This window comes from Nomascus leucogenys, chromosome 9 (genome assembly GCF_006542625.1).
Source record: "Nomascus leucogenys isolate Asia chromosome 9, Asia_NLE_v1, whole genome shotgun sequence".
Lineage (NCBI taxonomy): Eukaryota > Metazoa > Chordata > Mammalia > Primates > Hylobatidae > Nomascus > Nomascus leucogenys.
In genome coordinates, this window is record NC_044389.1 from 92,577,158 (window position 1) to 92,600,509 (window position 23,352).

General features: G+C 44.2%; 1 protein-coding gene across 1 annotated transcript in view; it reads left to right on the forward strand.

Moving 5' to 3' along the window:
• Positions 1–6,647: 6,647 nt before the first annotated feature.
• The window catches only part of PIP4K2A (phosphatidylinositol-5-phosphate 4-kinase type 2 alpha), a 180,271-nt gene continuing 163,566 nt past the window's right edge, over positions 6,648–23,352 (forward strand). Inside the window, exon 1 of the mRNA XM_030819209.1 lies at positions 6,648–7,066. Coding sequence (XP_030675069.1) covers positions 6,923–7,066 — 144 coding nt within the window. The 5' untranslated portion in view covers positions 6,648–6,922. The remainder of the gene's footprint in view (positions 7,067–23,352) is intronic.

Below are 23,352 nucleotides of genomic sequence, written 5' to 3' on the forward strand. Positions count from 1 at the left end.
TAGGGCCTTGCTATGTTGCCCAGGCTGGTCTTGAACCCCTGGCCTCAAGAGAGCCTTCCACCATGACCCCCTAAAGTACGGAGATTATAGGTGTTGGTGCTATTTGGAAGCTTTGTGCTTTTTTAAAAAAGCTTTGTGCTATTAAAACCGTAGCATATATACGATATGTATCCTATTTTTTCACTTATATTAATATCATGATTATTTTATGTCATTACATTTTCTGTGAAAATATCATGTTTATTGGATGCATTATATCCTGCCATGCGATCTCCCAATGTTGAAATTTCCATTTCTATAATAAAGAAACCTTTCATATATATATAAAGATATATATGATCAAGATATAATGTCCTTCACACAGCTTCCTGTCTTCCAGCGGGGGAGGCTAGCTCAAGTTCTCATGTTGCTGCTTGGGGAGTGGAGAAGTTGGGGTGGTCTGGGGAATGGTTGGTTAGTCTGTGCATTACCTGCTTTTTACTCCATCTTCTCCCAGTCCAATCTCCCCAAGTCAGGCTAACCAGATAGGTGCCAACTAACTGGTAGATTCCTGGAATGGCTGCCACTGTCCAGGAAGTCCCAGCCAGCTACAGAAGCCAGAAGAATCACCATCGATATTTAAATTGGAGTGGAAAACCCCAACTGGCCATCGATATTTAAATTGGAGAGGAAAACCCCAACTGGCTGGCGTTAAACCGCAGCCAGTCCAGGAAGGGTTTGGATAGTTTAGCCAGACCCCTGGAACTCCCAGAAAGCAAGCCGTGCTGCATCACGTCAATAGCTTATCCCCCCAAAAAGTAACTCACTTGTCACAGTTGAATTTTTAGAGCCCATTTATTGCATCTGTAGCTTACTTATTGCCTTTTGGCTAGATTTGACAGCTTATGCACTTTAAGAATGGTCTTCCAACATAATAATTTTGCATGGCAAAGCTCAAGGTGACATTGTAGAAGGATGAATGGAATTGTCTCACATCTTGCTCTGATCTCTTCATAAAGCAAGGAAAAGCACAAAGCTTCCAAATAGCACTAAGTCAAAAAAGCTACCAGTTTCCTTTTCTCAAGGAAGAATTGGAATTATTCAATTGATAGTATTTTTTATTAAAAAGGGTAATATAAAAAATCAGAGCATCTATCCTATTCGACCTCTACTTCTGGTCTTGTATACTTTAGGCAACATAATATTTACACCATGTAGTTTTATAGTAAATAAAGTTATTTATACTAAATAAAGTTGATTATAGTAAATGTAAGCAAAAACAAAACCACAACAAGAAGCATAAACAAGTCAGTATTGGGGGCCGTGCACAGCGGTTCACGCCTATAATCCCATCACTTTGGGAGGCCAAGGGTGGGGATCACTTGAGGCCAAGAGTTCCAGACCAGCCTGGGCAACATAGCGAGACCTTGTCTCTACAAAAAAATACAAAAATTAGCTGGGCATGGTGGTGTGCATCTGCAGTCCCAGCTATTAGGGAGGTGGGAGGCAAGAGGATCACTTGAGCCCAGGAGGTTGAGGTTGCCATGAGCCATGATTATGCCACTGCACTCCAGCCTGGGGCACAGAGTAAGACCCTATCTCAGAAATAAATAAATAAATAAAACCAAGTCAGTATTGGGAACGTTTTAAATCTTCTTGACATGAACTTCTTTCTTCTTAGTGAACTTGGCTGCTGGAGCCTTTCTTCCGTTTGTGATGGGTTTGCCATCTGGATGAGTAACATCCCACCAGGCCAAATGCAAAAGGATGTGGCTGTTGAGGAGGGCATGGCATTCTTCTTGACTGACACAACCACATGCTCTTCTTGAAGTCACACTCCCTTGATCTTCCTTCTAGAGAAGGAAGATCTATGCTTCTCTTCCAGACCCTTGGCGAATGTTGATGGTTTGGGTTTTTCAACCCTTGACAAGGTAAGCAGCTTGAACCAGGTGGGCTGAACCAAGAACAAGCAAGACATACACTTTGTCTCATTAGCATGCAAACTCCAAAGGAAAACAGTGATCGAATTGCTAAGTGGCTAAATCCGCATGTAGTATCTAGCCCTCGAGTTTAAATATTATGTCTAACCTAATTTCCTAACAAAGTATTTCTGAATGGAACCTTGCACAAAACATTTTCTGGCTATGCAAACTTTACATGTAACTTTGTTATGAGAGATAAAATATTCCTTTTTTCTTTATTCACCAAAATTTCACCACAGCTGCTATGGGAAAGGGAGAATTCAGGGTTCACAGAGACGCCCTAGAAGCGGGTACACCATGGTCCTTGCCTTCAAAGTTTCTTATTGCCCAATAAATTACTTATTACATTTCTCTAGATCTCAATCGTCTATCAAATGCATACAATTTGAGAATTGGATTACACATTTTGAGGTCACTTCGTTCTTCTTTCCTTTTCTTTCTTATTTTTAGAGACAGTCTCACTCTGTTGCCTAGGCTGGAGTGCAGTGGCACAATCATAGCTCACTGTAACCTCAAACTCCTGGGCTCAAGCGATCCTCCTGCCTTGGCCTGCCAAAGCTCTGGGATGACAGGCGTGAGCTAAGGTCATTTCTGTGACTCTAGAACTCTTGCATCACACATACACTCCACAGAGCACAAAGCTAATGTGAAAGGTTATTGGCAAAATCATTTAATGAGGCAGGAGTTCAAGGCTGCAGTGAGCTGTGATCTTGCCACTGCACTCCAGCCTGGGTGTCAGAGTGAGACCCTGTCTCAAAAAAAAAATAAATTAAATCAATCAATCAATCAATCAATCATTTAATGATGTATTTATGAGTGGCATTGTGTTAGATGCCATTCAAAACATGTTAAATCACCAAAAATTCTGTTCTTTGAAACCTGCAAGTCTCCTCATAACTACCTAAAAATACCACACTATGCCCCTATCTGTCTCTCACATGGTGCTATTGGCCTCTGCATCCACCCACAGATTGCTGCTTTCCTAAGGAGGAGCCTCTCCTGACAACAGATATCCATCTCCTCTTCCTCTAGCCTCATTCAGCACTCTGTCATCACTAAATTCAGTTTTTTGGCAGTTGCAGCAAGCCTTTTGTCTTGCATTATTAATATAAAATTAAGTATAATATAGCTATTATGAAACAAATAAATGCTATGGAAGCACTGAGGTGGAAGGATTAATTTGAATTAGGAGGATCAGGAGTGATATGAATGCCACTTCCAATATAATATAATACAAGAAATAAAGTAATTTGTGGATGGGGAAAGATGTCAAACTTGGTTTTAGATATCTTTTTTTTTTTTTTTTTGAGATAGGGTCTTGCTCTGCTGCCCAGGCTGGAGTGCAGTGGTGCAATCATAGCTCACTGCAGCCTCAGTGATCCTCCTGCCTCAGCCTCCCAAGTAGCTGGGACCACAGGATGCATACCACCATGTGCAGCTAATTCAATTTTTTTTTTTTTTTTGGTAGAAATGAGATCTCACTATTATATCCAGGCTACTCTTGAACTCCTGGGCTCAAGTGATTCTCCCACCTTGGCATCCCAAAAGTGCTGGGATTACAGGTGTCAGCCACCATGCCCAGATGGTTTTAGACACTTTTAAAAGATGCCTGTGGAAAAGTGATGTACAAATGTGCAACCAGGCACTTCTCTGGGGTCGGGGGAGAGTTTATGAGTTACTTGCAAGCACTCTACATTTTCTATTGTGTTGTCTGGTTTACAAAGGGCTTTCATGGCCATTATCTACTGTTGATTTTGATTCTAACAAACATCCTATAAAGTAGGTACGGCAGGATTATATTACTAGGTTCAAAATAGTTCCTAAAGTGACATTTGTGTCTGATGATACTTATTGTTAACATAAAGAACCCAAGGATGGGAGAGGTTAAGTGATTTGCTCAAGAAAGTGGGAGAGCTACAGCTCAGTCCCATGATGTTTCACTAAAAATTCAGGTTTTGGGCTTTTTTAAACCACTAAGAGTAGTGATGGTTGATGCTGGAGACGCAGATATCATTTTGGATGAAAGCAAGCAGGAAATTACGACGAGGGGACTTTGGGGGTAAACTTGTGTTTAAAAAACAGTCAAAGAAAGAATAGGAGCAAATGAAGGTGACCACATGACCTCCCCTCAACCCCTGAGGAGACTCAAGATCCTAAAGGGATAATGGCCTGTCATCCTTCATCTCCCTGACAGGACCAAGCAGTCTGCCAAGGGCACAGAAGGTATCTACTATATTTGAGTGGAGTAATAATGACAACAGACAACTTACAGCAGGTCCTCAAATACTGTCACTTTGTTCAACGTGGTTTTGTTATAATGTTGATGAGAAAAAAATGGATTTCTAGCCGGGACCACTGTTTGTATTTGCAGGTTCTCCTCATGTCTGCAAGTTTTCTTTGGGTACCCTGGTTTCCTCTCACATCTTAAAGACACGCACGTTCAGTTCATAGGCTTGTCTACATGATACCAGTAGTTTTTCTTTTCTTTCTTCTTTTTTTTTTTTTTTGTTTTGTTTTAAGAGACGAGGTCTCCATCTGTCACCCAAGCTAGAGTGTAGTGGCATGATCACAGCTCACTGCAGCCTCCAACTCCTGGGCTCAAGCAATCCGCCTACCGCAGCCTCCAGAATAGCTGAGACTACAGGTGTGTACCACCATGCCTGGTTAATTTTTGTATTTATGGTAGAGATGGGGTTTCACCATATTGCTCAGGCTGGTCTCCAACTCCTGGGCTCAAGCAGTCCACCTGCCTCATGCCTCCCAAAGTGCTGGGACTACAGGCATGAATCACTGCCCCCTTCCTAAATGGTCCCAGTTTAAGCGAGTGTAGGGGTGTGTGTGTGTGTGTGGTGTGTGTGTGTGTGTGTGTGTCTTGCAACAGAAGGCATCCTATCCAGGGATGGTTCCCACCTTTTGCCCAAGCTGAACTGCTGGGATAGGCTCCCACTATCTGTGACCTTGAACTGGAATAAATGAGTTGGAAAAATGAATAAATCCATGAAACAAATGACTGTAAAATAAAAATATGTAAGTGTACATTAATCATAAAAAATGCATGACAATAAATGAGATAGGAGGGCACTCAGCTACCATATTTGTGATTGCTTTTGAATCTCATGGTAGCAGCAGGTCCTACAAGCAACTTTTGCTTTGCAAACACTTATTCCTTGATTTAACCCAGACCACAGCAACCATCGCTCACTGAATCACCAGAAATTTGGCAAACCATTATCTTGTTTTTATCAATCTTTAAAAAATGTAGGTGGGCCGGGTGCAGTGGCTGGCGCCTGTATTCCCAGCACTTTAGGAGGCCGAGGTGGGCAGATTCCTTAAGCCCAGGAGTTCAAGACCAACCTGGGCAGCATGGTGAAACCCCATCTCTACCAAAAATACAAAAAGTTTATCCAGGCTTGGTGGTGCGCGCCTGTAGTCTCAACTACTGGGGAGTCCGAGGTGGGAGAATCACCTGAGTCTGGGGAAGTAGAGCCTGCAGTGAGCTGTGATTGCACCACTGCACCCCCAAGCCTGGTTGACACAGTGAGACCCTATCTCAAGGGAAAAAAATAAAAATAAAAAAGAGGTATAGCTCACATTTATTTTAATGTTTAATATTATAAGTGTTTTGAGTCTTTGAAGTTCGGTGATGTTTTTGTAATACGGAAATAATGCTGTAGGAACTTAACTCTTTTTTTATATGTCAGCCTATGGCAAATTTGGTTTTGTTATACGTTGTTGTGCTTAAGGTGACAGTTTCCAAGAACCTATTCCGTGAGGACTGGTGAGCTGGGTCAGAGTAAATAGCACAGGACGACGACTGCAAGGACGATATGGAGGCAGCAGGGTTTTAGGCATACTTGGAATGGCAGCTTCCTGAGGTAGGCCAAGTATTCTCAACATAATAAGGGCTACATTTAGGTGTATCTGGAGGAAGACGGTGAACAGATTTCCGTGGACGGTGAGTGCACTGGAAAACAGGCAGGGATGGCAAGTACCATAGTGATGGATTGGAAGAAGGTGCACTTTGGGGGCATGATTCTACTGGTTAAGCCAAGGGCTCTCGATGAGGTCCCAGGTTCCTGCCCCGGGCACGCAGTGGGTTGGCAGTGACAGCCCAGCCTATTAGGTGGGAGTTTCCCTCTTGAATGACTCCAGGAGGCCCATATCGAGGGTCTGAAAGGCTAGACGGTTAATGGTACAAAGGTATTAAGTTCATTTCAGTGACTGACCCGGCAATGTGCCCGGGTCCTTCCCCTTGGTGCTGGGAAGCCCTGGTCTCCCTACAGCATTTCACACCTGGCTGGGTCTCTTGACTCGCGGCGTGGGTGAGCGCGTGAGCCTCCCTCTTTCGCCTGATCGACGCCTGGGGGCTCCCCTCCCCAACCTCCTCACTCTGCCCACTCTGTCCTCTCCCTCCTCGGGGAGCGGCAGCGGACGCCTGGCCGGGGTCCCCAGGCTCCCTGCTCGCAACCCACGGCCTCCTCCGCGGGCAGGGAGCGAACGCCCAGAGGTGGCCCGCGCACAGGGGACGGCCCGGCTACAGGGGAGCCGGGGCGGGAAGGCGCAGCCTAACGGTCCGGCTGCCGCGCCCCGCGCCCCGCACCCAGTGCCCCGCCCGCGGCGCCGCAGCCGCCTCTCGCCTGCCCGCCCGCCCCCTGCGTCATGACGCCGGCGCCCAACGCGGAAGCCGCTCGCCGCGCGCCGGGTCCAGCCGCGGGCTGAGCGCGGAGCCGCGGCGGGCGCGGGATACGGGCCGGGGAGCGAAGAGAGCGCAGTCTGCCGGGCCGAGCGGGCGGAGCGAGCCGAGCGGGGCCGAGCGCGCCGGCTGCGGCGGCGGGCGGAGCGCAGCGCGGCGCGCCAGGGCCGCCGCCGGGGGGATGCGGCTGCCTCCCCGGGCCAGGGTGTAGAGAGGGCGGGTCCCCGGCCTCGGGAGCGCGGCGGTGGAGGGGACATAGGAGGCGGCCATGGCGACCCCCGGCAACCTAGGGTCCTCCGTCCTGGCGAGCAAGACCAAGACCAAGAAGAAGCACTTCGTAGCGCAGAAAGTGAAGCTGTTTCGGGCCAGCGACCCGCTGCTCAGCGTCCTGATGTGGGGGGTAAACCACTCGGTAAGGGCTCGGCTGCGGCGCGCGGTCCCCTTCCTCCTCCTCCTCTTCCTCCTCGTTCCCCTCCTCCTCCGGCTGCAGCTGCTGCGGGGCGGGGAGCCGGAGCCAGCCCTGGCCCTCGGGCTGCTCGCCCGCCTCGAAGCCCCCAGCCTCGCGGCGTGTGCCCCCAGCCCTCCGGGCCGCCCAGGCTCCACCACTTGCGTCCCCTTTAGATCTGTGGCCAGGTGCGGGTTGGGGGTCCCGTGTGCATGTGAGTCTCACGGTGGGTGCTAGTGCCGCCCCCCGTCCGCCCGCCCGCCCGCGGGTCGGTCCCCGCAGCCTGGGAGGTAGGAAGTTTGTGCGGGGCACGGCGCCTCGGCTGTCAGCCCCAGCGGGAGCTGCTGGGGGCCGGGTCCCGGCGACCGCTGCCCGGTGTGGGGGCCGCGCGGCGCCCGCGTCTTCCGCTTGCGGGCAGGTGTACCTGTCCCGGGCTGGGCGCGTGCAAGCCTCCCACTGGGGCACTGGGGCGAGGATACCGGAGCGCGAGCAGATTTGGGGCAGCAGCTTTAGTGCTTAGGTCCTTTCTTTTTCCTTTAAAGGCAATATTACTGGGCACAAGTCGGCTTTTTGGCAAAGCAGCAGCCGATGTAAATATGGCTCTGGCGTCGGGCGGCATCCCTGCGCTTCTCCCGCATCGCCCTGCCGCTGTGCGGGCTGGAGAGCCCTTGGCGGGGAGTCTTCCTCCCTTCGTCGCCTCCCCCCACTTTGGGGAGTCAGGCAGAAGTCACCGACTGCGGAAGGGCGGCCGGGGCGGGGACAGCAGGCGGGGGTCCCGGCGGGCGCGGGCGGAGTGGGTCCCGAGTTGGCCGCACCCGCTGTGGGGGGTGTGGGAAAGGCTGGAGAAGAACGCGTGGAAAGGTTAGCGTCACGCACAGTCGGGGGTTGGAGGATGCGCCGCTGCGGGCTATGCGGACTGCGGTTCGAGGGTCTGAAATAGCCTCCTGCTGATCTGACAGCGAGAAACTCCTGCAGTTTTAATCCACTTAGATAGGATCAGGAAACATGATCGGAGCTGTTGGCTCAGCCAGGAAAGTTTAAACGAGCTGTGAATTTTGACCATGACCTTAGCCACTGCAGTCACTTAGCATCTGGGGAAAAGTGTAAGTCCGCTTTCCCTGCTTTTGATTTCGATGGATGTCTGTATGTCCTTTTCAGCGTAATGGAAATGACAGAAAACCATGCTGGCTTTTTGGGAAAAAACAAAACAAAACAAAACACACACACACACATTCTCAATGTAGTGAAGTTGTTTAAAATGCCTAAAAGCGTCGTTTTTGTATTTTTCTTCCCCAAGCTGAGCAGGGGGAAGGGCGAAACAGTATCAGGATCGATCGTGTTTGCATGGAGTGAGTGTTTTTGAAAAAGTTGAGAAATGATTATTTTTATCCAGCTTAATGACTGATTCACTGAAGTTCATTTTAACTTCCTGACAACTTCTTTAGCTATTTGGGAATGTAAGTTGTTACAAGAGCATGCATTACTGCACCAAAAACTCCTCTCAAGTTTTATTACGGAAAATGAAATGCAATTTTTCCTAAGTAATAAGTTTACAATGTAGAGTTATGTATAATTTTGTTAAGCTCTTTTATTATTTATGTTATTAGTTTTTGGGTCTCTTATTAGTAGAATAGAAACTTATAATTTAAAAATAAAGGATGAGTACTGTAGTGCTTACTCATATTTATGGTGCTTTTATCTCCTTTGGAGTTCTGGTATTTTGGTCAGGAGAGTGTTTCTGTCTCGGGGTTTAATTTAGTAAGGTAGTGTCAACAATTTGCTGCCGAGAAAGAGTGCTTTCTGGGAACTCGTCTGAATTCCAGTTTGCCTTAAAAAATCTTGTAATTGTGTATGTTTTACTGTAACCACTTATGTTGCTACCTTATATTTATGAATTGCTACATTTGTTTTAGAGTTTCTTGCTAATTGGAAATATTTTGAAACTACTTAAGTGTTTCATAGTGTATGACTTGTGAATAGTACATTTGGTGTTATTTTCTTTTGCTCTCAAGAGAAGTTAGCAATTCTGAGTATCCATAACCAGAGGAGTGAAGTTTCCATTTCATATGAATGTAAGCATGTTACTCATTCAACAGATATATATTGGGCACATACAGTGTCAGCTACTATGGGAAGAATTGCTAAAACACCTCTAGTATTTTTGTCCAGCTGTCTTTATTTTGAGGGCTCTGAGTTGACATAAGAAAGGTCTGTTTCACAGCCTTCTTTTTCAAAATGTGTATTTTCTTTACTATATTATTTTTGAAAAAAGAATGGAGGTGTAATATAAACATGAAATCGAAACACTTAGATGCCATGTATTTCTGGTTTGATTTCATTTTAGGTGACAATGTCTGATATTAGATAAATGTTTTATATGACTTCTGTGCACCAAAGTTTATAGTATGATGTGAGAATAAATATGTCAGCAGTCTTAAGAACAAACAAGCATGGTGTCGTATATGAGCATCTTCCACATACTGTGGTAAAACGCTCGCTGGATCTGTGCTTTAAGTTTTTCTTAAATTCTAACTGTTGACCTTGGGCATGTTAAGGTCAGGTTTTGGCATCAGTGTTTGCACCTGTGAACTGAAGTTGTTTGGATGATTTTCAAGTCTAACTCAAGATTATGTTTTTTTCAGTCTACTAGGTGCACAGTGTTATACTAGGATTTGTAGAATACTACATATAAAAGCTGTCTTACTATTATAACCTTCCAAATGCAGCAACATTCAGGGCATTTTCAAGACCTTGACTAGAGGGGAAGGAAATCTATGGTGATTTTAAGAGACTGAACTAACAGTTTGTTATATTGAATGTAGCTGAACTGCATTACAGTCTATTAAGCCAAAGTCGATTTGATTGAAACATAACAACTTGCAATTACGGTGAAAATGTTCAAGTCCATTGAGGTGGTAATGGACATCTTGATTTGGGCAATGGTCATAGTCAGGAGTAAGCCTGCCATTGTGTGGTTAATTTGATATGTTACTGCTTTCTAACTTAAAATACCCATCAGTGAATGGATCAGTGCCAATTTTTAAGTATTTTAAGCAGAGATTATAACTGAATACATAAAGGAAAAGACTTAAGGCAATTTTGTCTTGTTACATTTAGAATTAAACTAAAAATGATCAAACAGTAAGCGTCTTAAGATGATATTTTAATAGTGTGGGGAGGATGTTGAATGATATGAGCCAAGACTTGTTTTAAATAGATACTGAAAAAGATTTCTATCCTCAGTGAAATGTGAGCCTTTTAGAAATTAGTATTTTAAAACCTATTTAAATATCCAAAGGAAAACATTATCTGTATAGAAAAACCTTAAAGCACATAAAACTTGTTTAAAACATGTAGCATTTAGAAGTAGCTAAGTATTGATGTTAGAGGCTTTTGGTTTAAAGCCGTAGAAGTTCAAATGAGCTTAGGCAAAAATGTCAAGTATTGAGGGGTTTGGGGGGCCTATCACAGTAGAAGGAAAGGCTGGTAACGGAACCATGTGAAGAGCTGGGTGCTTGAGTGTGTGGGTGTGTGAGTGCGTGGGACTTTTCTGTACCCTTTGGCTCAGTTCTCCTTCATAGCTGGCTGGCTCCACAGAGCAGGGAATGAACGGTTCCTGTATTTCACATTTTGTCATTTCTGCTCCCCCAAAAGGGTTTCCTGTCTCTAATTCAGTTATAAAAATACCGTGGAAGGATTCCACTTGGGATTGGTCTGGCCTTGGTCATTTGTGGCCGTCCCTTGGACTAAGCAGTTATAAAAACATGGCAGCGCTTGCCTGTTGGCGTTGGGGAAAGAACAGTCCCCAGACAGGGGAAAGGGCCTGCCAGGCAGTGTCACGCAGGTCTCTGTCCTAGTAATAGAGCTGGATGGTTCTGGACGTCCGTGGGTCTTTACCATGGGGATCTGGGAGGGCCAGCCTGATGAGCACCGTGTGCTGTGTTGTGTGTGGATTGGAGAATTCATGGCGTCCTTGGTGGAGCATCAGTAGCTTTGATTATATTCTCCACAGGCTCTGGTTTTTGGAATAGATAAAGACCATATTGGATGCATCATAATTATTATTTTTTTAGTTTCATGGGTTTTTATTTGGCCACTGAAAGAAGATAAGAAAACTAAGTTTTAAAGTGATGTGAGTGACTGTGAAATGACTTTGACTGAATAGGACATAATAAGGCAATTACATTAAAATTAAAATTAGACATTAGATGAAATTATTGAGTGGAATCCAGCTACCATTCATTCAAGAACTAGTCTCCTCAAACTATTTTTTTGTTCTTTTTAATCTTCAGAGGAAAGAAACACACCAAGCAGACATACAGAAAGTTTATTAGGGAAGTCGTTTTATACTCCTTAAAACTTGGGATTATAACCGGAGAACAGAATACATTTTCCTCTCCCTTTGTCAGATACTTTAGAGTGAACTTTAAGTATTTATACTTAGGGTGAACTCTAAGTATTTATACTTAGTGCTTAGTGTTACTTAGTACTTACAGTTACTAAACTTCAGTACTCAGAATGATGCCCCATGTCAGGTCAGTGATTTCTATTTCCAGGGTATCCTTATCTGCTGTGCCTTTAGAAAGGTTGCCGGCAAGAATTATAATAAACCACCAAAATCTGCCTTAAGTTGATTAGAAAATACAGTCAACCAGAGTAATTAATTCTGCCAGCATAGCCTTCAAAATACAAATTTTAGAATTGAAGGGAATTGGTGCAATTTGGCTAAAAAGGTTTGTGGTTGCACAGATGAGGTTCAAATGCTTACTTTGGAACTGATGGGCTCTTTGAGCAGGTGATTTAGTCACTTGAGCCTCAATTTTCACATTCTTAAATTGGAGATGATGATATGACTTCACAGGGTTGAGGGTTAAATGAGATACTGTATTTAAGGCCTAGCACTGTAATTAGCACATGGTGATATATTAAAAGAACCAGATCCCTCTTTCTCAAAATTTAAGGTGCTTATTAATCACTTGGGGACTTTTTTTTAAAAAAAAGTCTGCTAAATTAGGCTCTGCTGCTGGGCAGGTGGCTCATGCCTGTAATCCTAGCCATGCATTGGGAGGCTGAGGCAGGAGGATCACTTTGAGGCCAAGATTTCGAGACCAGCCTGGGCAGCATAGCAAGACCCTGTCTCTACAAAAAATGTAAAAACATAGATGGGTATGGCGGCACACACCTGTAGCCTGAACTACTCAGGAGGCTGAGGTGGGAGGATCATCTGAGTCCGGGAGGTCCAGGCTGCAGGGAGCCATGGTTGTACAGTGCACTCTAGCTTGGGTGACAGATGGAGGCTCCCACTAAATGTGAAACAATAGGAATTAAAATGCAGGGTCTACTTCAGCAGATCTGGTGGGGGTGCTGCCTGAGACTGTGCATTTATCATACTCTCGGGTGGTACTGGTGCTGCAGGTCCACAGGCTACATAGCAGTAGAAGGAAGAACTTTACCACTAAGGATTCCTCCCCCAGCCCCAACTGTATGTGATGAGCCCTTAGAAGAATGGTGGCCCCGTGATAGATTAGAAAATTTGGGAGAAGAAATTGTAGGTTGGAAAGGGACACAAACAATTTAGATTCAAGAATGTGGAATTGCAGGTGATGGTGGTGGGTGCATCCTGCAGTTACAGTACCATGTGGGATGCTGGAGAGGTGTGATTGGAGCTTGGGAGCCACTAGGGCTGGGACAGACCATTGAGACCTGCCCGTACAGAATCGGTAAGTCAGATCTTCACCAGAGGAGCAGGGACACTGGGGACACTTGGCTTTGAAGGAAGGACAGAGGAAGAAGAAACAGGAGGAGAAAACAGAGGTCAGCAGAATTAGATGTTCCCAAGTGCTTGAAAGTCATGGCTGTGCTTGTGTTAAAGTGGTTGATTGGGGGTGGGTGTGAAAGCTTAAAGACTTAAGGAGTGAATGAGTGGAAGTAGAGGCAGTTCCTCTTTTTTGGAAGGTAAGTAGAAGGAAGGTGAAAGATGCCATTTTGTTAGGAATACCTGGGGAGTTTCCTTGAATCCATCTCTTCGTTTCCATTCTCACTTCTGTCACTCCTAACCAGATTTGTTTCCCTCTTTCCTAGACTGATATTAAAACCCCCTAGCTTATTTCCCTGTGTCTGCCTTTATCCTCATTTCTTTTCTTTTTTGTACCAGGGACTCCTCTGGCAGTCCAGTGAAGGCCACAGACTCCTCAGAATGAGGCTTTTAAAGGAATAAATGAAAATACAGGGGATATGTCCTAGCAAGTTCAAGGATCCCTTTAATTCTATCCATGGACCACTTGGGAGTTCATGGAACCCCCATCAAGAACCCTTCCAAGAATAAGATGGGGATAGTGTGGGGTGAGAAAGTGGGGAGAGCACGCAGCAGCCAGGAAGAATTCTCGGGGGAGACCACGCATAGGCTGAATTGATTACCCGCCTGGGTCATAGTGCCTAGTACTTGGGATTCACAGCTGTACCCTTAACCACTGAGTTGTGCTGCCTGGGCCAAGCTCAGGAGTCATTCATTTCTTTGAGTTCTTTTATTTTCTTAGTTTTAAGAGCTGTTCTTGGATGGACAGAGTATTAGCTGTTAACATGGGAGAAAACTACTTGAAAAACGGTTTTTTCCTTTATAGAAAGAAAATCATTGTTAATGTTCAGAGCATGTAGGGAGAGAACCAATACATAATTTATTTAAGAAAAATGTAGAGAGTTTTAAAAGAGTAACTTACCTAAAGCTAAGCCTCGCAATTCTAAATCTTTATAGTTTTTCAGCTACCTGGGCACAGTGACACAGTGATTAAGAGCTCTGGAGTCCGTGTTCAGTTGGCTATGTGACCTTGAACAAGTTATTTTGCCTCTCAGTTCCTTGTTTATAAAAGGAGGTAATAATAGTACCTACTTTGGAAGTTTGTTATATGGATTAAATCAATTCATACCTGTAAGATGCCTAAATAGTTGCTGGCACATGGCAAGTTCTTAATATGCTAGCTGTCATTATTACTATTCTTTAACATAGAGACAGGGTCTTGCTATATTGGCCAGGCTGGTCTCAAACTTGTGATCTCAAGCAATCCTCTCACCTCGGCCTCCCAAAGTGCTGGAAATAGAGGCTTCAGCCACCATGCCTATCCTATTTTTTTTTTTTTTAGTATCTTAAATGCTAAGAGGTAGCAAATTATCAGATTGTATGCTAAATCAATGGTTACTTTATCCTGTTTTGTAGTAAAACATTACCGTTGTACTTGGCATCCTTGTGTATTTTTGAGTTATGAATTATCATTTTAGAATTACCCTTGTGCCCTTGCTTTACTTTCTGTATCTATTTTGTTATGTTCTTTCTTGTATTTTTCACACTTCCGCTGGCGATTAGGTTCTTTGAAGTGTCAGAAATCTAATTCACATCCATTAGTTGCAAGTTATGTCAGCTATTGACTTGATATTTCACCTTGTCTTTAAATATGGAGACACTGCAAGATGCTTCAGATGCAAAATGAATATATTGTGGACCTTGCCCTCAAATTGTGCATAACTACGGGGGACACAGATGTAAAATAAATATATGTGTAAATAACTACAGTGTCCAGAATGCTAGGGGTGGAGGATATTAAATAGACTGTGCAGAACATTGAGCAAAGGCATGACGTTGGTGAAGGGCTTAGACAGGCAATTTGGGAGAAGAGCATTTCAGGCAGAGGGGTCAGCTGGTGCAAAGGGCCTGAGGCTGGTGCTTGTTTGGCCTGTTATGGCAACTGCAGGAAAGCTGGCATGGCTGGAGCACAGCAGGAGGGGGATATAGTGGTAGGAGATGGGGCCAAGGTGCTAACCAGGACTGGATCATGATTACTTCTGCCTGGGGGACTTGGAGAATCCTTGAGAGGAGGTAACAATGAGGAGGACCTTGAGGATTAAATAGAATCTCCCAGCTGCAGAAGATGGGTGACATGGTTCAGCTGTGTCCCCACTCAAATCTAATCTTGAACTGTACCCATAATCCCCAGGTGTTGTGGGTGGATCAGCTGGAGATAATTGAATCTTGGGGGCAGTTTTTCCCCATCCTAGTCTCGTGATAGTGAGTTAGTTCTCATGAGACCTGATGGTTTTAAATAAGGAGCTTCTCCTTTTGTTGGGTACTCATTCTTCTGCTTGCTGCTGCCATATGAAGAAGGACGTGTTTGCTTCCCCTTCTGCCATGATCGTAAGTTTCTTGAGGTCTCCCCAGCCCTGCGGAAACTGAGTCAGTTAAACCTCTTTCCTTTATAAATTACCCAGTCTTGGGTATTTCTTCATATCAGCGTGAGAACAGATTAATACAATGGGGAAAGGCATATGCAGCTGAGGGTCCGACAGCTGGCAAAACCAAGCAGAGCAGAGAATGTGAGTAGTTGGCTTTGGCTGTGGCCACAATGGCAGGAACATGTTAGAAATGCAGAGCTTGGGCCTCTGCAGACCTGCTGGAGCAGAATGTACATTTTAACAAGGCATGCTGATGGTCAGCATATTTAAGTTTGAGAAACACCCATCAGGGTAAATCTTTGGTTTCAAGCCCTGAGGTTCCTTAGATGTGCCTTGGGGGCTGGTGGGAGGGGGCCGAGCTGGTGGGGGAATTTAGTCCTACCTCAGTTTCCTCCAGAACAGCCTTGTTTTTGTCCTCATTGTCGTCGCTCTCCTTTTTTTTTTTTTTTTTAAGTGGGGTACTGAATATAATCTGTAAAGGGGGTAAAAAAGATCCTGCAGCCAAGAAAATTGAAAACCACAGAGGAACATAAAGGGAATGTCAGGAGATGGTTGAAAGAGTAGTTTGAGGCCACCTTTGAAGGGCCAAGTGGTTGATGTTTGCCAGAGAAAAGCCAGCAGTTCTGACCAGGATTACTTTAAAATTTGCCACAAATCTCAAATGACACTCGACCCGGTAGTGTTACTGCCTCCTTTAATATGTTCTCTACTCTCTGAAGTCATTTCTTCCTTTTCCCCTCTCCTTGAACTTCACCTAGTGTCCTGTCCCCCACTCCCCCCACCTCGTCCTCCCCTCAGCATATAACCTCATTTAGATAGCATTGAACAAATGGAAGCCGTCAGCTTCTGCTCTTCCCACCATCCCATCTAAATTTTGGACAGCTGGGTCCGTCAGTCTACAGACATGCTGGAGGGGCTGCCCTGCCTGGTTTGGTAGCTGCTAGCCACATATGGCAATTTAAATTTCAGCTAATAAAACTTAAAATTCAGTTTCTCCTATCAAGTGCTCACTTAGCCACATGTGGTTAGTGGTTACTGGATTGAACAGTGCAGATATAGACGATTCCCACCATTGCAGTATCTTTCACTGACATGGCTCACCACTCCGGGGCTTCCCATCTTGAAAGCAAAATAAACTACAATAACAGCAGAAACTCTCCTTCACCCTTAGTCTCTCATTTTAGTGTCTGCTCATGTTTTCTGTTCCTTTTTTTTTTTTTTTTTTTTTTAGATGAGGTCTTGCTTTTTGGCCTGGGCTGGAGTGCATGGTGCGATCACGGCTCACTGCTGCCTCAAACTCCTGGTCTCAAGCAGTCCTGCTTCAGACTCCCGAAGTGCTGGGATTACACATGTGAGCCATCACACCTGCCCTGTTCCTTTTCATAGCAGGAGTGAAAGGCCTTGTCTAAAGCTGAGGTCTCCTGTTTCTGTAGAGACACCCTACCACGCAACCCTCAACTTACCTGCCATGATCTCCTTAACTTACTCCAATCTAGCTTTCACCTCCAGCACACCTAGGAAACTGCTCAAGTCAGCATCACTGGCGGTGCTCACGTTTTCAAGTGCAGGGGGCTCCTTTTTTTTTTGTCTCTTGTTTTCCTTCTGCTTCACTAGCCACTCCTTAGGCGCAGGCTCCTCCTCTTTTGCTCAGTCTGGAAATGTTGGAATGCCCCAGGCCTCTGTCCAGGATCATCTTCTACAATTACATTTACTTAACCTACATGATTTCATTTAGTCTCATGGCTTTTTATACCATTTTACAGTGATGATTGAGAAATTTTTAACTTCAGCTCTAACTTTCCTCTTGGGCTCTATATGCAGTTTCTTACCAGGTATCTTCACATGAATACCTAATAGACATCTCAGATGTCCCAAGCAGGCCTCTTGATTTCCTCCCTGCACTCTGCCCCATCTCCCGTCATGACTTACACTGGCCTCTTGCCGTCTCAGAAAATGGACCACCATAGACCCAGGTGCTCAAGCTTAAACATAGGGCCCAACCTTGATTATGCTTTTTCTCGCCACTCCTTCTCCACATCCAATTTTTGAGTCCTGAATCCACCTGCTTCTTTCTATTTGAATCTTCTTTCTCAGGAACACTGTGGTAGCCTCCTGTTTGGTCTCCCGGCGTTCAGTTTTGCCCTGTTTCAGTCCGCCTTCTCTGCAGCAGTTGCAGAGGAATCTTGCTGAACTGTAGATGATTTCATGTCATGTCCTCAGTTAAACCTTCCAAAGGCTTACATTGCATTTAGAATAAAATCCAGACCTTTTCTGACCTGCAGGATCTTACTGGCCTGGGCCCCACTTTCCGCCTTGTCCTCGTCCCATAACACCCTCTTCATGATTCCTATGTTCCAGCCACCCTGCGCTTTTTCTGTTCCTAAAGGCAAGCTCAGAGTAGCTACAGTTCTTCAGTCTTTATTTTTCTCTTTGTCGGGCCTCTTTTATTTATTTTATTATTTTTTTGAGACAAGGTTTCGCTCTGTTACCTGGGCTGGAGTGCAGTGGCATGGTCATACCTCACTGCAGCCTTGAACTCCTGGGCTCAAGCGATCCTCCTGCCTCAGCCTCCTATGTAGCTGGGACTACAGGTGTGCACCACCATGCCTGGATAATTTTTTTAATTTTTGTAAGAGATGGGTCTTGCTGTGTTGCCCAGGCTGGTCTTCAACTCCTGGCCTCAAGTAATCCTCCTGCCTCAGCCTCCCCAGGTGCTGGGATTACAGGCATGAACCTGTATCACTGTAAAATGGTATAAAAAGCCATGAGACTAAATGAAATCATGTAGGTTCATTCAAATAGAAAGACCATGCCCAGCCTGCTCAGATCTTTGGGTAGTTGGCTCCTATTAGTTATTTTAGTCTCTTAGCTAAGGGGTTGCCTTCTCAGATGGCCTCTCTGACCTCCTAAGCTAAGAGAGCCCCTCCACTATCATACTGTTATTTTCTCTGTGACAACACTGTTTGAAACTGAGTTGTGTACATTTTTATTGCGTATCTCCCTCAACTAGAACAATAAGTTTCATAGCAACTGAGACTTTTTCCTATTTACTAGGTGTATCCACATATCTAGAACAGTGTGTTTAGATAGTAGGGGCTTAATACATATTGTTGAATGAATGAGTGGGGCTGGGATTCTAAACCGTAGGCCATTAGTTCTCAGGTGGCATACCATGAGGCCTCCGATATTCAATTTTCATAAACATGTAAAGTTCACTTTTGTTATAATCAAGCATAGAGCATTTTAGAGCATTTTGCTGAGCAGGTTGTGCAGTGCATTAGAGAGTGGGGAAAAACTTGCTGCAAATTGGTGATAAGACGTATGGGGTAACTGCAAGCCATTGCCAAAGAAAGAGGTTATGTTTACAGCAGCATGCAAGAACTGTGTCTTGTGAACACGACAGAAAAGTTTCAGAAAGTAAACAGCTTCTTTCAAACAGTGTCAGATGTTGAAGGGCCGCCAAGTGAACTGTGTGAAGACTATGAATGAATTTCTAAGTAATCTGAGATATTATGTAGAAGAGTGTGCTGCAGTGTTGTTACTGACTTGTTCTTTTAATGTCTTCAGATATGCCTCTAAAAATTGTAGTATTCAGAAGTGTACCATAAGTTAAATTTAAGATTGCATAAACATTGTAAGAATAGTGATAATGTCAATATCTCGTCCTTTGTGGGTCTTTTTCTATTGTGTATTGTTTCTGCTGGTTCTTCTTCGTGATGCCTTGTTGACATTTATGTTTGGTTCATTTTGGCTCTCAGCTGCTCACTTCCCTTGGATAGTTATTCAGGGAGCATTCTTCAAGTCTTGGTATAAAGATGTATCCTTTCGGAGAGAATTGTTTGTTTTTGCCACATGGCTAGGGGTACTGGAGACCAAGCCCATTTGAAACTAAATTCACGGCTTGGAATTTTTTGGATCTCATGGTGATATAAAATTGTTCTGCAGTCCCTGGCGTGGCATGGTTTTATTTTTGGTAGACCTATTGTAGCCTTATGGAGAAAAGGTTTCCTATTAGACTTCACACCTTGGGTGGGCCCTAGGCTTTGACTTCTGTTCCCATTAACCCATGAGACCATCAAAGCCCTTAGAGCTAAAGTGGCTTCCGTGACTAACTTACTCTTCCTGCTTCCAGTTTTCACTAAGGTCTTGGCAGGCCGACTTCTCTCCTCCCTCTTCCAAATCTTTGATGCCTTCAAGAAGATGTTTAAGAACATATTTTATTCAGGACGCTTACTTATCTTCAGTGCAGAGCTGACCTGAATAACCCCATCAGCAGAAATGCAAATCAACCTCAAAGTTTCAAAAGAGGGAATCCAACAGTAAGTAAGACAGTGGGAAGCCAAAGCATGGTGGCACTTCTGCAGCCTTCCAGGGATGGATCCGTGAGGGGAGTCAGTGGGACAGGAGGCGGGACTGCAAGAAGGAAGGATGCCATTGCTGTCTTCCAGAGGTGATGGGAACCTGAGCTTGGGCAGGGGTAACAGACATTGTTGGATAACCAGGTATAGATGTGGTAGAAGCTGTGTTGTCTAAGTGGCCCATAGCCTAAAAGATTTGAAGATACTGCTCTAAACAAGCAGACAAAGGATGTGCTTAGAGAGATTTCAGGTAGAATCAGCTGGATTTGGTGACTGTTAGGTAACAGGAAGGAATCGACAGTGACTCACCTAGGTCAGTTTCTTACCATTCACACTCTCCATTACATTATTGTTATTTGGGGGCTGTTAGCTTCTGGCGGGATACCCCTGCCCCCCTTGCCGCAACTGGGATTGTACACACAGATACTGTGAGACAGCAGAGGATTAATAAACTGCCCTGGGAGAGTTAGTGGTAGGCTCTTGAAATTCTTCAGGAATTGAATTAGCGTGGTGGATGGAGAAGCTGGAGAAAACACATTACAGGCAGAGTAATGCATACAAAAGCATAAAGGGTATGTGGCATTTCCAGGGAACTGCCAAACCCTTCTTCAGGTGCTTCTATACTTCTCTCCTTCTGATTTTGTGGTTTTATTCATTTCCATTCTTATAGACATGTTCTTATTTAAATTACTTTTGTTCGTGTTTTTCTAGGCTTGGTCATTTACGCTTAGAAACATATTTGCAAGTTGCTAGACACCCTAACATTCAGAGCTTAGTTTATTTGTAGTTGTAATAAATAAGCCTTGGTTTTGTTTTTTCAACCTGGACTTTGAGGAAGGTGTTAGGTATTAGTCAACCCAAGAATGACCTCTGTAGCATTCCACATGACCTGCACAAAGGCTCCAGGTGGTAGGGGCAGGTGGGGGTGACGTCAGTATTGCCACCTGCAGGCTGCGTTAGCGGGAGACAGGCACCCTTTTTGTGAGTTGTCCGCTCAGAAGAAGCTCGTTTTCTGATGTGCACAGAGGTGCCTGTGTGCTAGCAGCTGCCCCGCTTTGCCTTGCTTTTCTCGGGTCATGCATCGAAAATTTCTCATGTCACGTTCCCGAGCACTGGTGTCTTTGGAGGAGCTTTCAGGTGGTGTTCAGTCTGGACAGAAGAAAAGAAAGTGGGGTTTATAAAGTCCCCTTATAGATTTGAATCTGCTTTAGAAAATGCACCGTTGTGCAGTCTTTGCTGCTGCTACATACATGCTTCTACAATGCAGATTCACTTGTATGAGAGCTGTGTATCGGGAATGTGGTGTAGGATGTATGAATTGGTCCATATGCAGTTTTCCTTGAGTACGCCACTGCCTCCAAGTATCAGCAGCTAGGTGCAAAGTACACTAATACAGCTCAAGGCAGCAAGCCAAATTGGAAAACAGGACTGCATACCTTGCTCATGTATCCGTTTTCTTCACCCTGACTTCAGCAGCCTTCTGCTCGATCTCAGAAGTACTCATTTCAGGGTTCTCTCCAATCTTTGGACATTTTCTCCTAGTCTGTGTAACTTAGAAGCTTGGTTACTCCTTATATTCCTTTCATCAAGTGATCCTCACCTTTGTATTTCTAAAGTCCATTATATATCTCTTAGAAATTACACTAAAATACTGTTTATTTTTCTATTTTTGGGATTTTTCTATTTAAGCATTCTGGTGATAGAGTTTCATGGTTTTTGAGTGGTCTGCCTAAAATCTGGATTTTAGTGTCTATGTAGAACTGAGAAATTTTTCAGAAATACATATATTGCATTACAATAAAAATACATATATTGCATTTACAATGTATTTTGAACAACTATATGCCCAGGCTGCAAGTTTCCTAAAGAAAGATGTAATCGTTGGTTTTTTTGTTTCCAAGGATAACCAGGTATAGATGTGGTAGAAGCTGTGTTGTCTAAGTGGCCCATAGCCTAAAAGGTTTGAAGATACTGCTCTAAACAAGCAGAACATTAATTTCTTTGTCGGCTCTTTGAGTTTTCTTACTAATCCTCCTCTGGCCTGACCATGTGTCCCTCCCAAGTTTCGCACATTCCCAGGTATCTACTGTGTTCGGTTGTCTCCCTGCGCTACTCAGCAGCTACCTTTTTCAGCATTGGCCCTAGCTTGCTTCTGTGCCCAGGAACAGGAACAGAAGTTTTCTCCTCAGCTGTCCCCTGTCTCTCTTAGACCAAGTCCACAGGCTTTTACTACATTAGGCCTTGGAGTACCTTTCCTGTAGAATCAAAGGGCCAACTTACAAATGAATGCTTGGAACACAACCCATTGATAAATTAGGTTCTGCCTGCACCCAGATGGAAAGTTAAATGCTTTGGCATCAGAAGAACTGTTGGGAAACAGATATTGTTTCTGAAATTATGATAAATCCATAAGGCACTTTCTTTTTGGCACATTGTGCCAAAGTAGGAGGACAGGAGCAAATTTTAGGAACATTAAAAAAAAATAGGTTAGGAGAAGCTAATCTTTTTGTCTAATTCACTTTCTCTTGCAGTTCTGGCATCAGATACTCACAGATTTAACACATGCCAATGAATGTTTGAGCCAGGAAATAGCCAATAGTGAATATTTTTATTATGTGTTAAATAAAGCTTCTTTCTTCTTATGCTTATTTAGGTGAGCTAGAAATATGGTTTCAGTGAAATTTAAGTTCTGATAAGTACAGATATATAGAATATTTTCTGAAAAACTTGAAAAACACACACAAATATAAAAAATTACCATAACCATTCTATCAAGAAGCAACCAGTGTTAACGTTTTAATGTGTTTCTTTCCAATATCTTTTTTAAAAAATCTCATTGAGACTGTTCTGTGTACGTATTTAATCTTACTATGTATTCTTCACAATTATTTTAAATTTTTGATCCCTGCTTAATAATTAGGTTGGTGCAAAAGTAATTGTGGTTCTTGCCATTACTTTCAGTGGCAAAAATTGCTATTACTTTTGCACCAACCTAAATAGTTTATGCCACCACAAATAATGTTGCTGTCAGCATCTCCTTGTATGAAACTCTTTCTTATTTGGGATGATTTCCTTAGAACAGATTCTCTTTTTGGGGAATTTACTTGGTCAAAGGGTATGAATATTTTAAGGCTCTTGGTACATGTTGCCAAGTTGCTTTCAAAAAGGGTTATACCAGATTATAACCCTAGCAGTGTGGCTAAGAGCTGCTTTCCCACATCTTCTGCTTTCAGGGTTCTTTTTTTTTTTTTTTTTTTTTTTTTTTTTTTTTGAGATGGAGTCTCGCTCTGTGCCCAGGCTGGAGTGCAGTGGCGCAATCTCGGCTCACTGCAAGCTCTGCCTCCCGGGTTCACGCCATTCTCCTGCCTCAGCCTCTCCCAGTAGCTGGGACTACAGGCGCCCGCCACCACGCCCGGCTAATTTTTTTTTTGTATTTTTAGTAGAGATGGGGTTTCACCGTGGTCTCGATCTCCTGACCTCATGATCCGCCCGCGTCGGCCTCCCAAAGTGCTGGGATTACAAGCGTGAGCCACCGCGCCCGGCCTGCTTTCAGGGTTCTAAATTGAACAGCAAAGATGGGAATAAAAAGATATCCTTTTTTTCCATATGCTTTTAACCCATTTAAATCTCTTTATAGAGATTTTCAGCAGTTTGACCAAAGATGTACACACATGG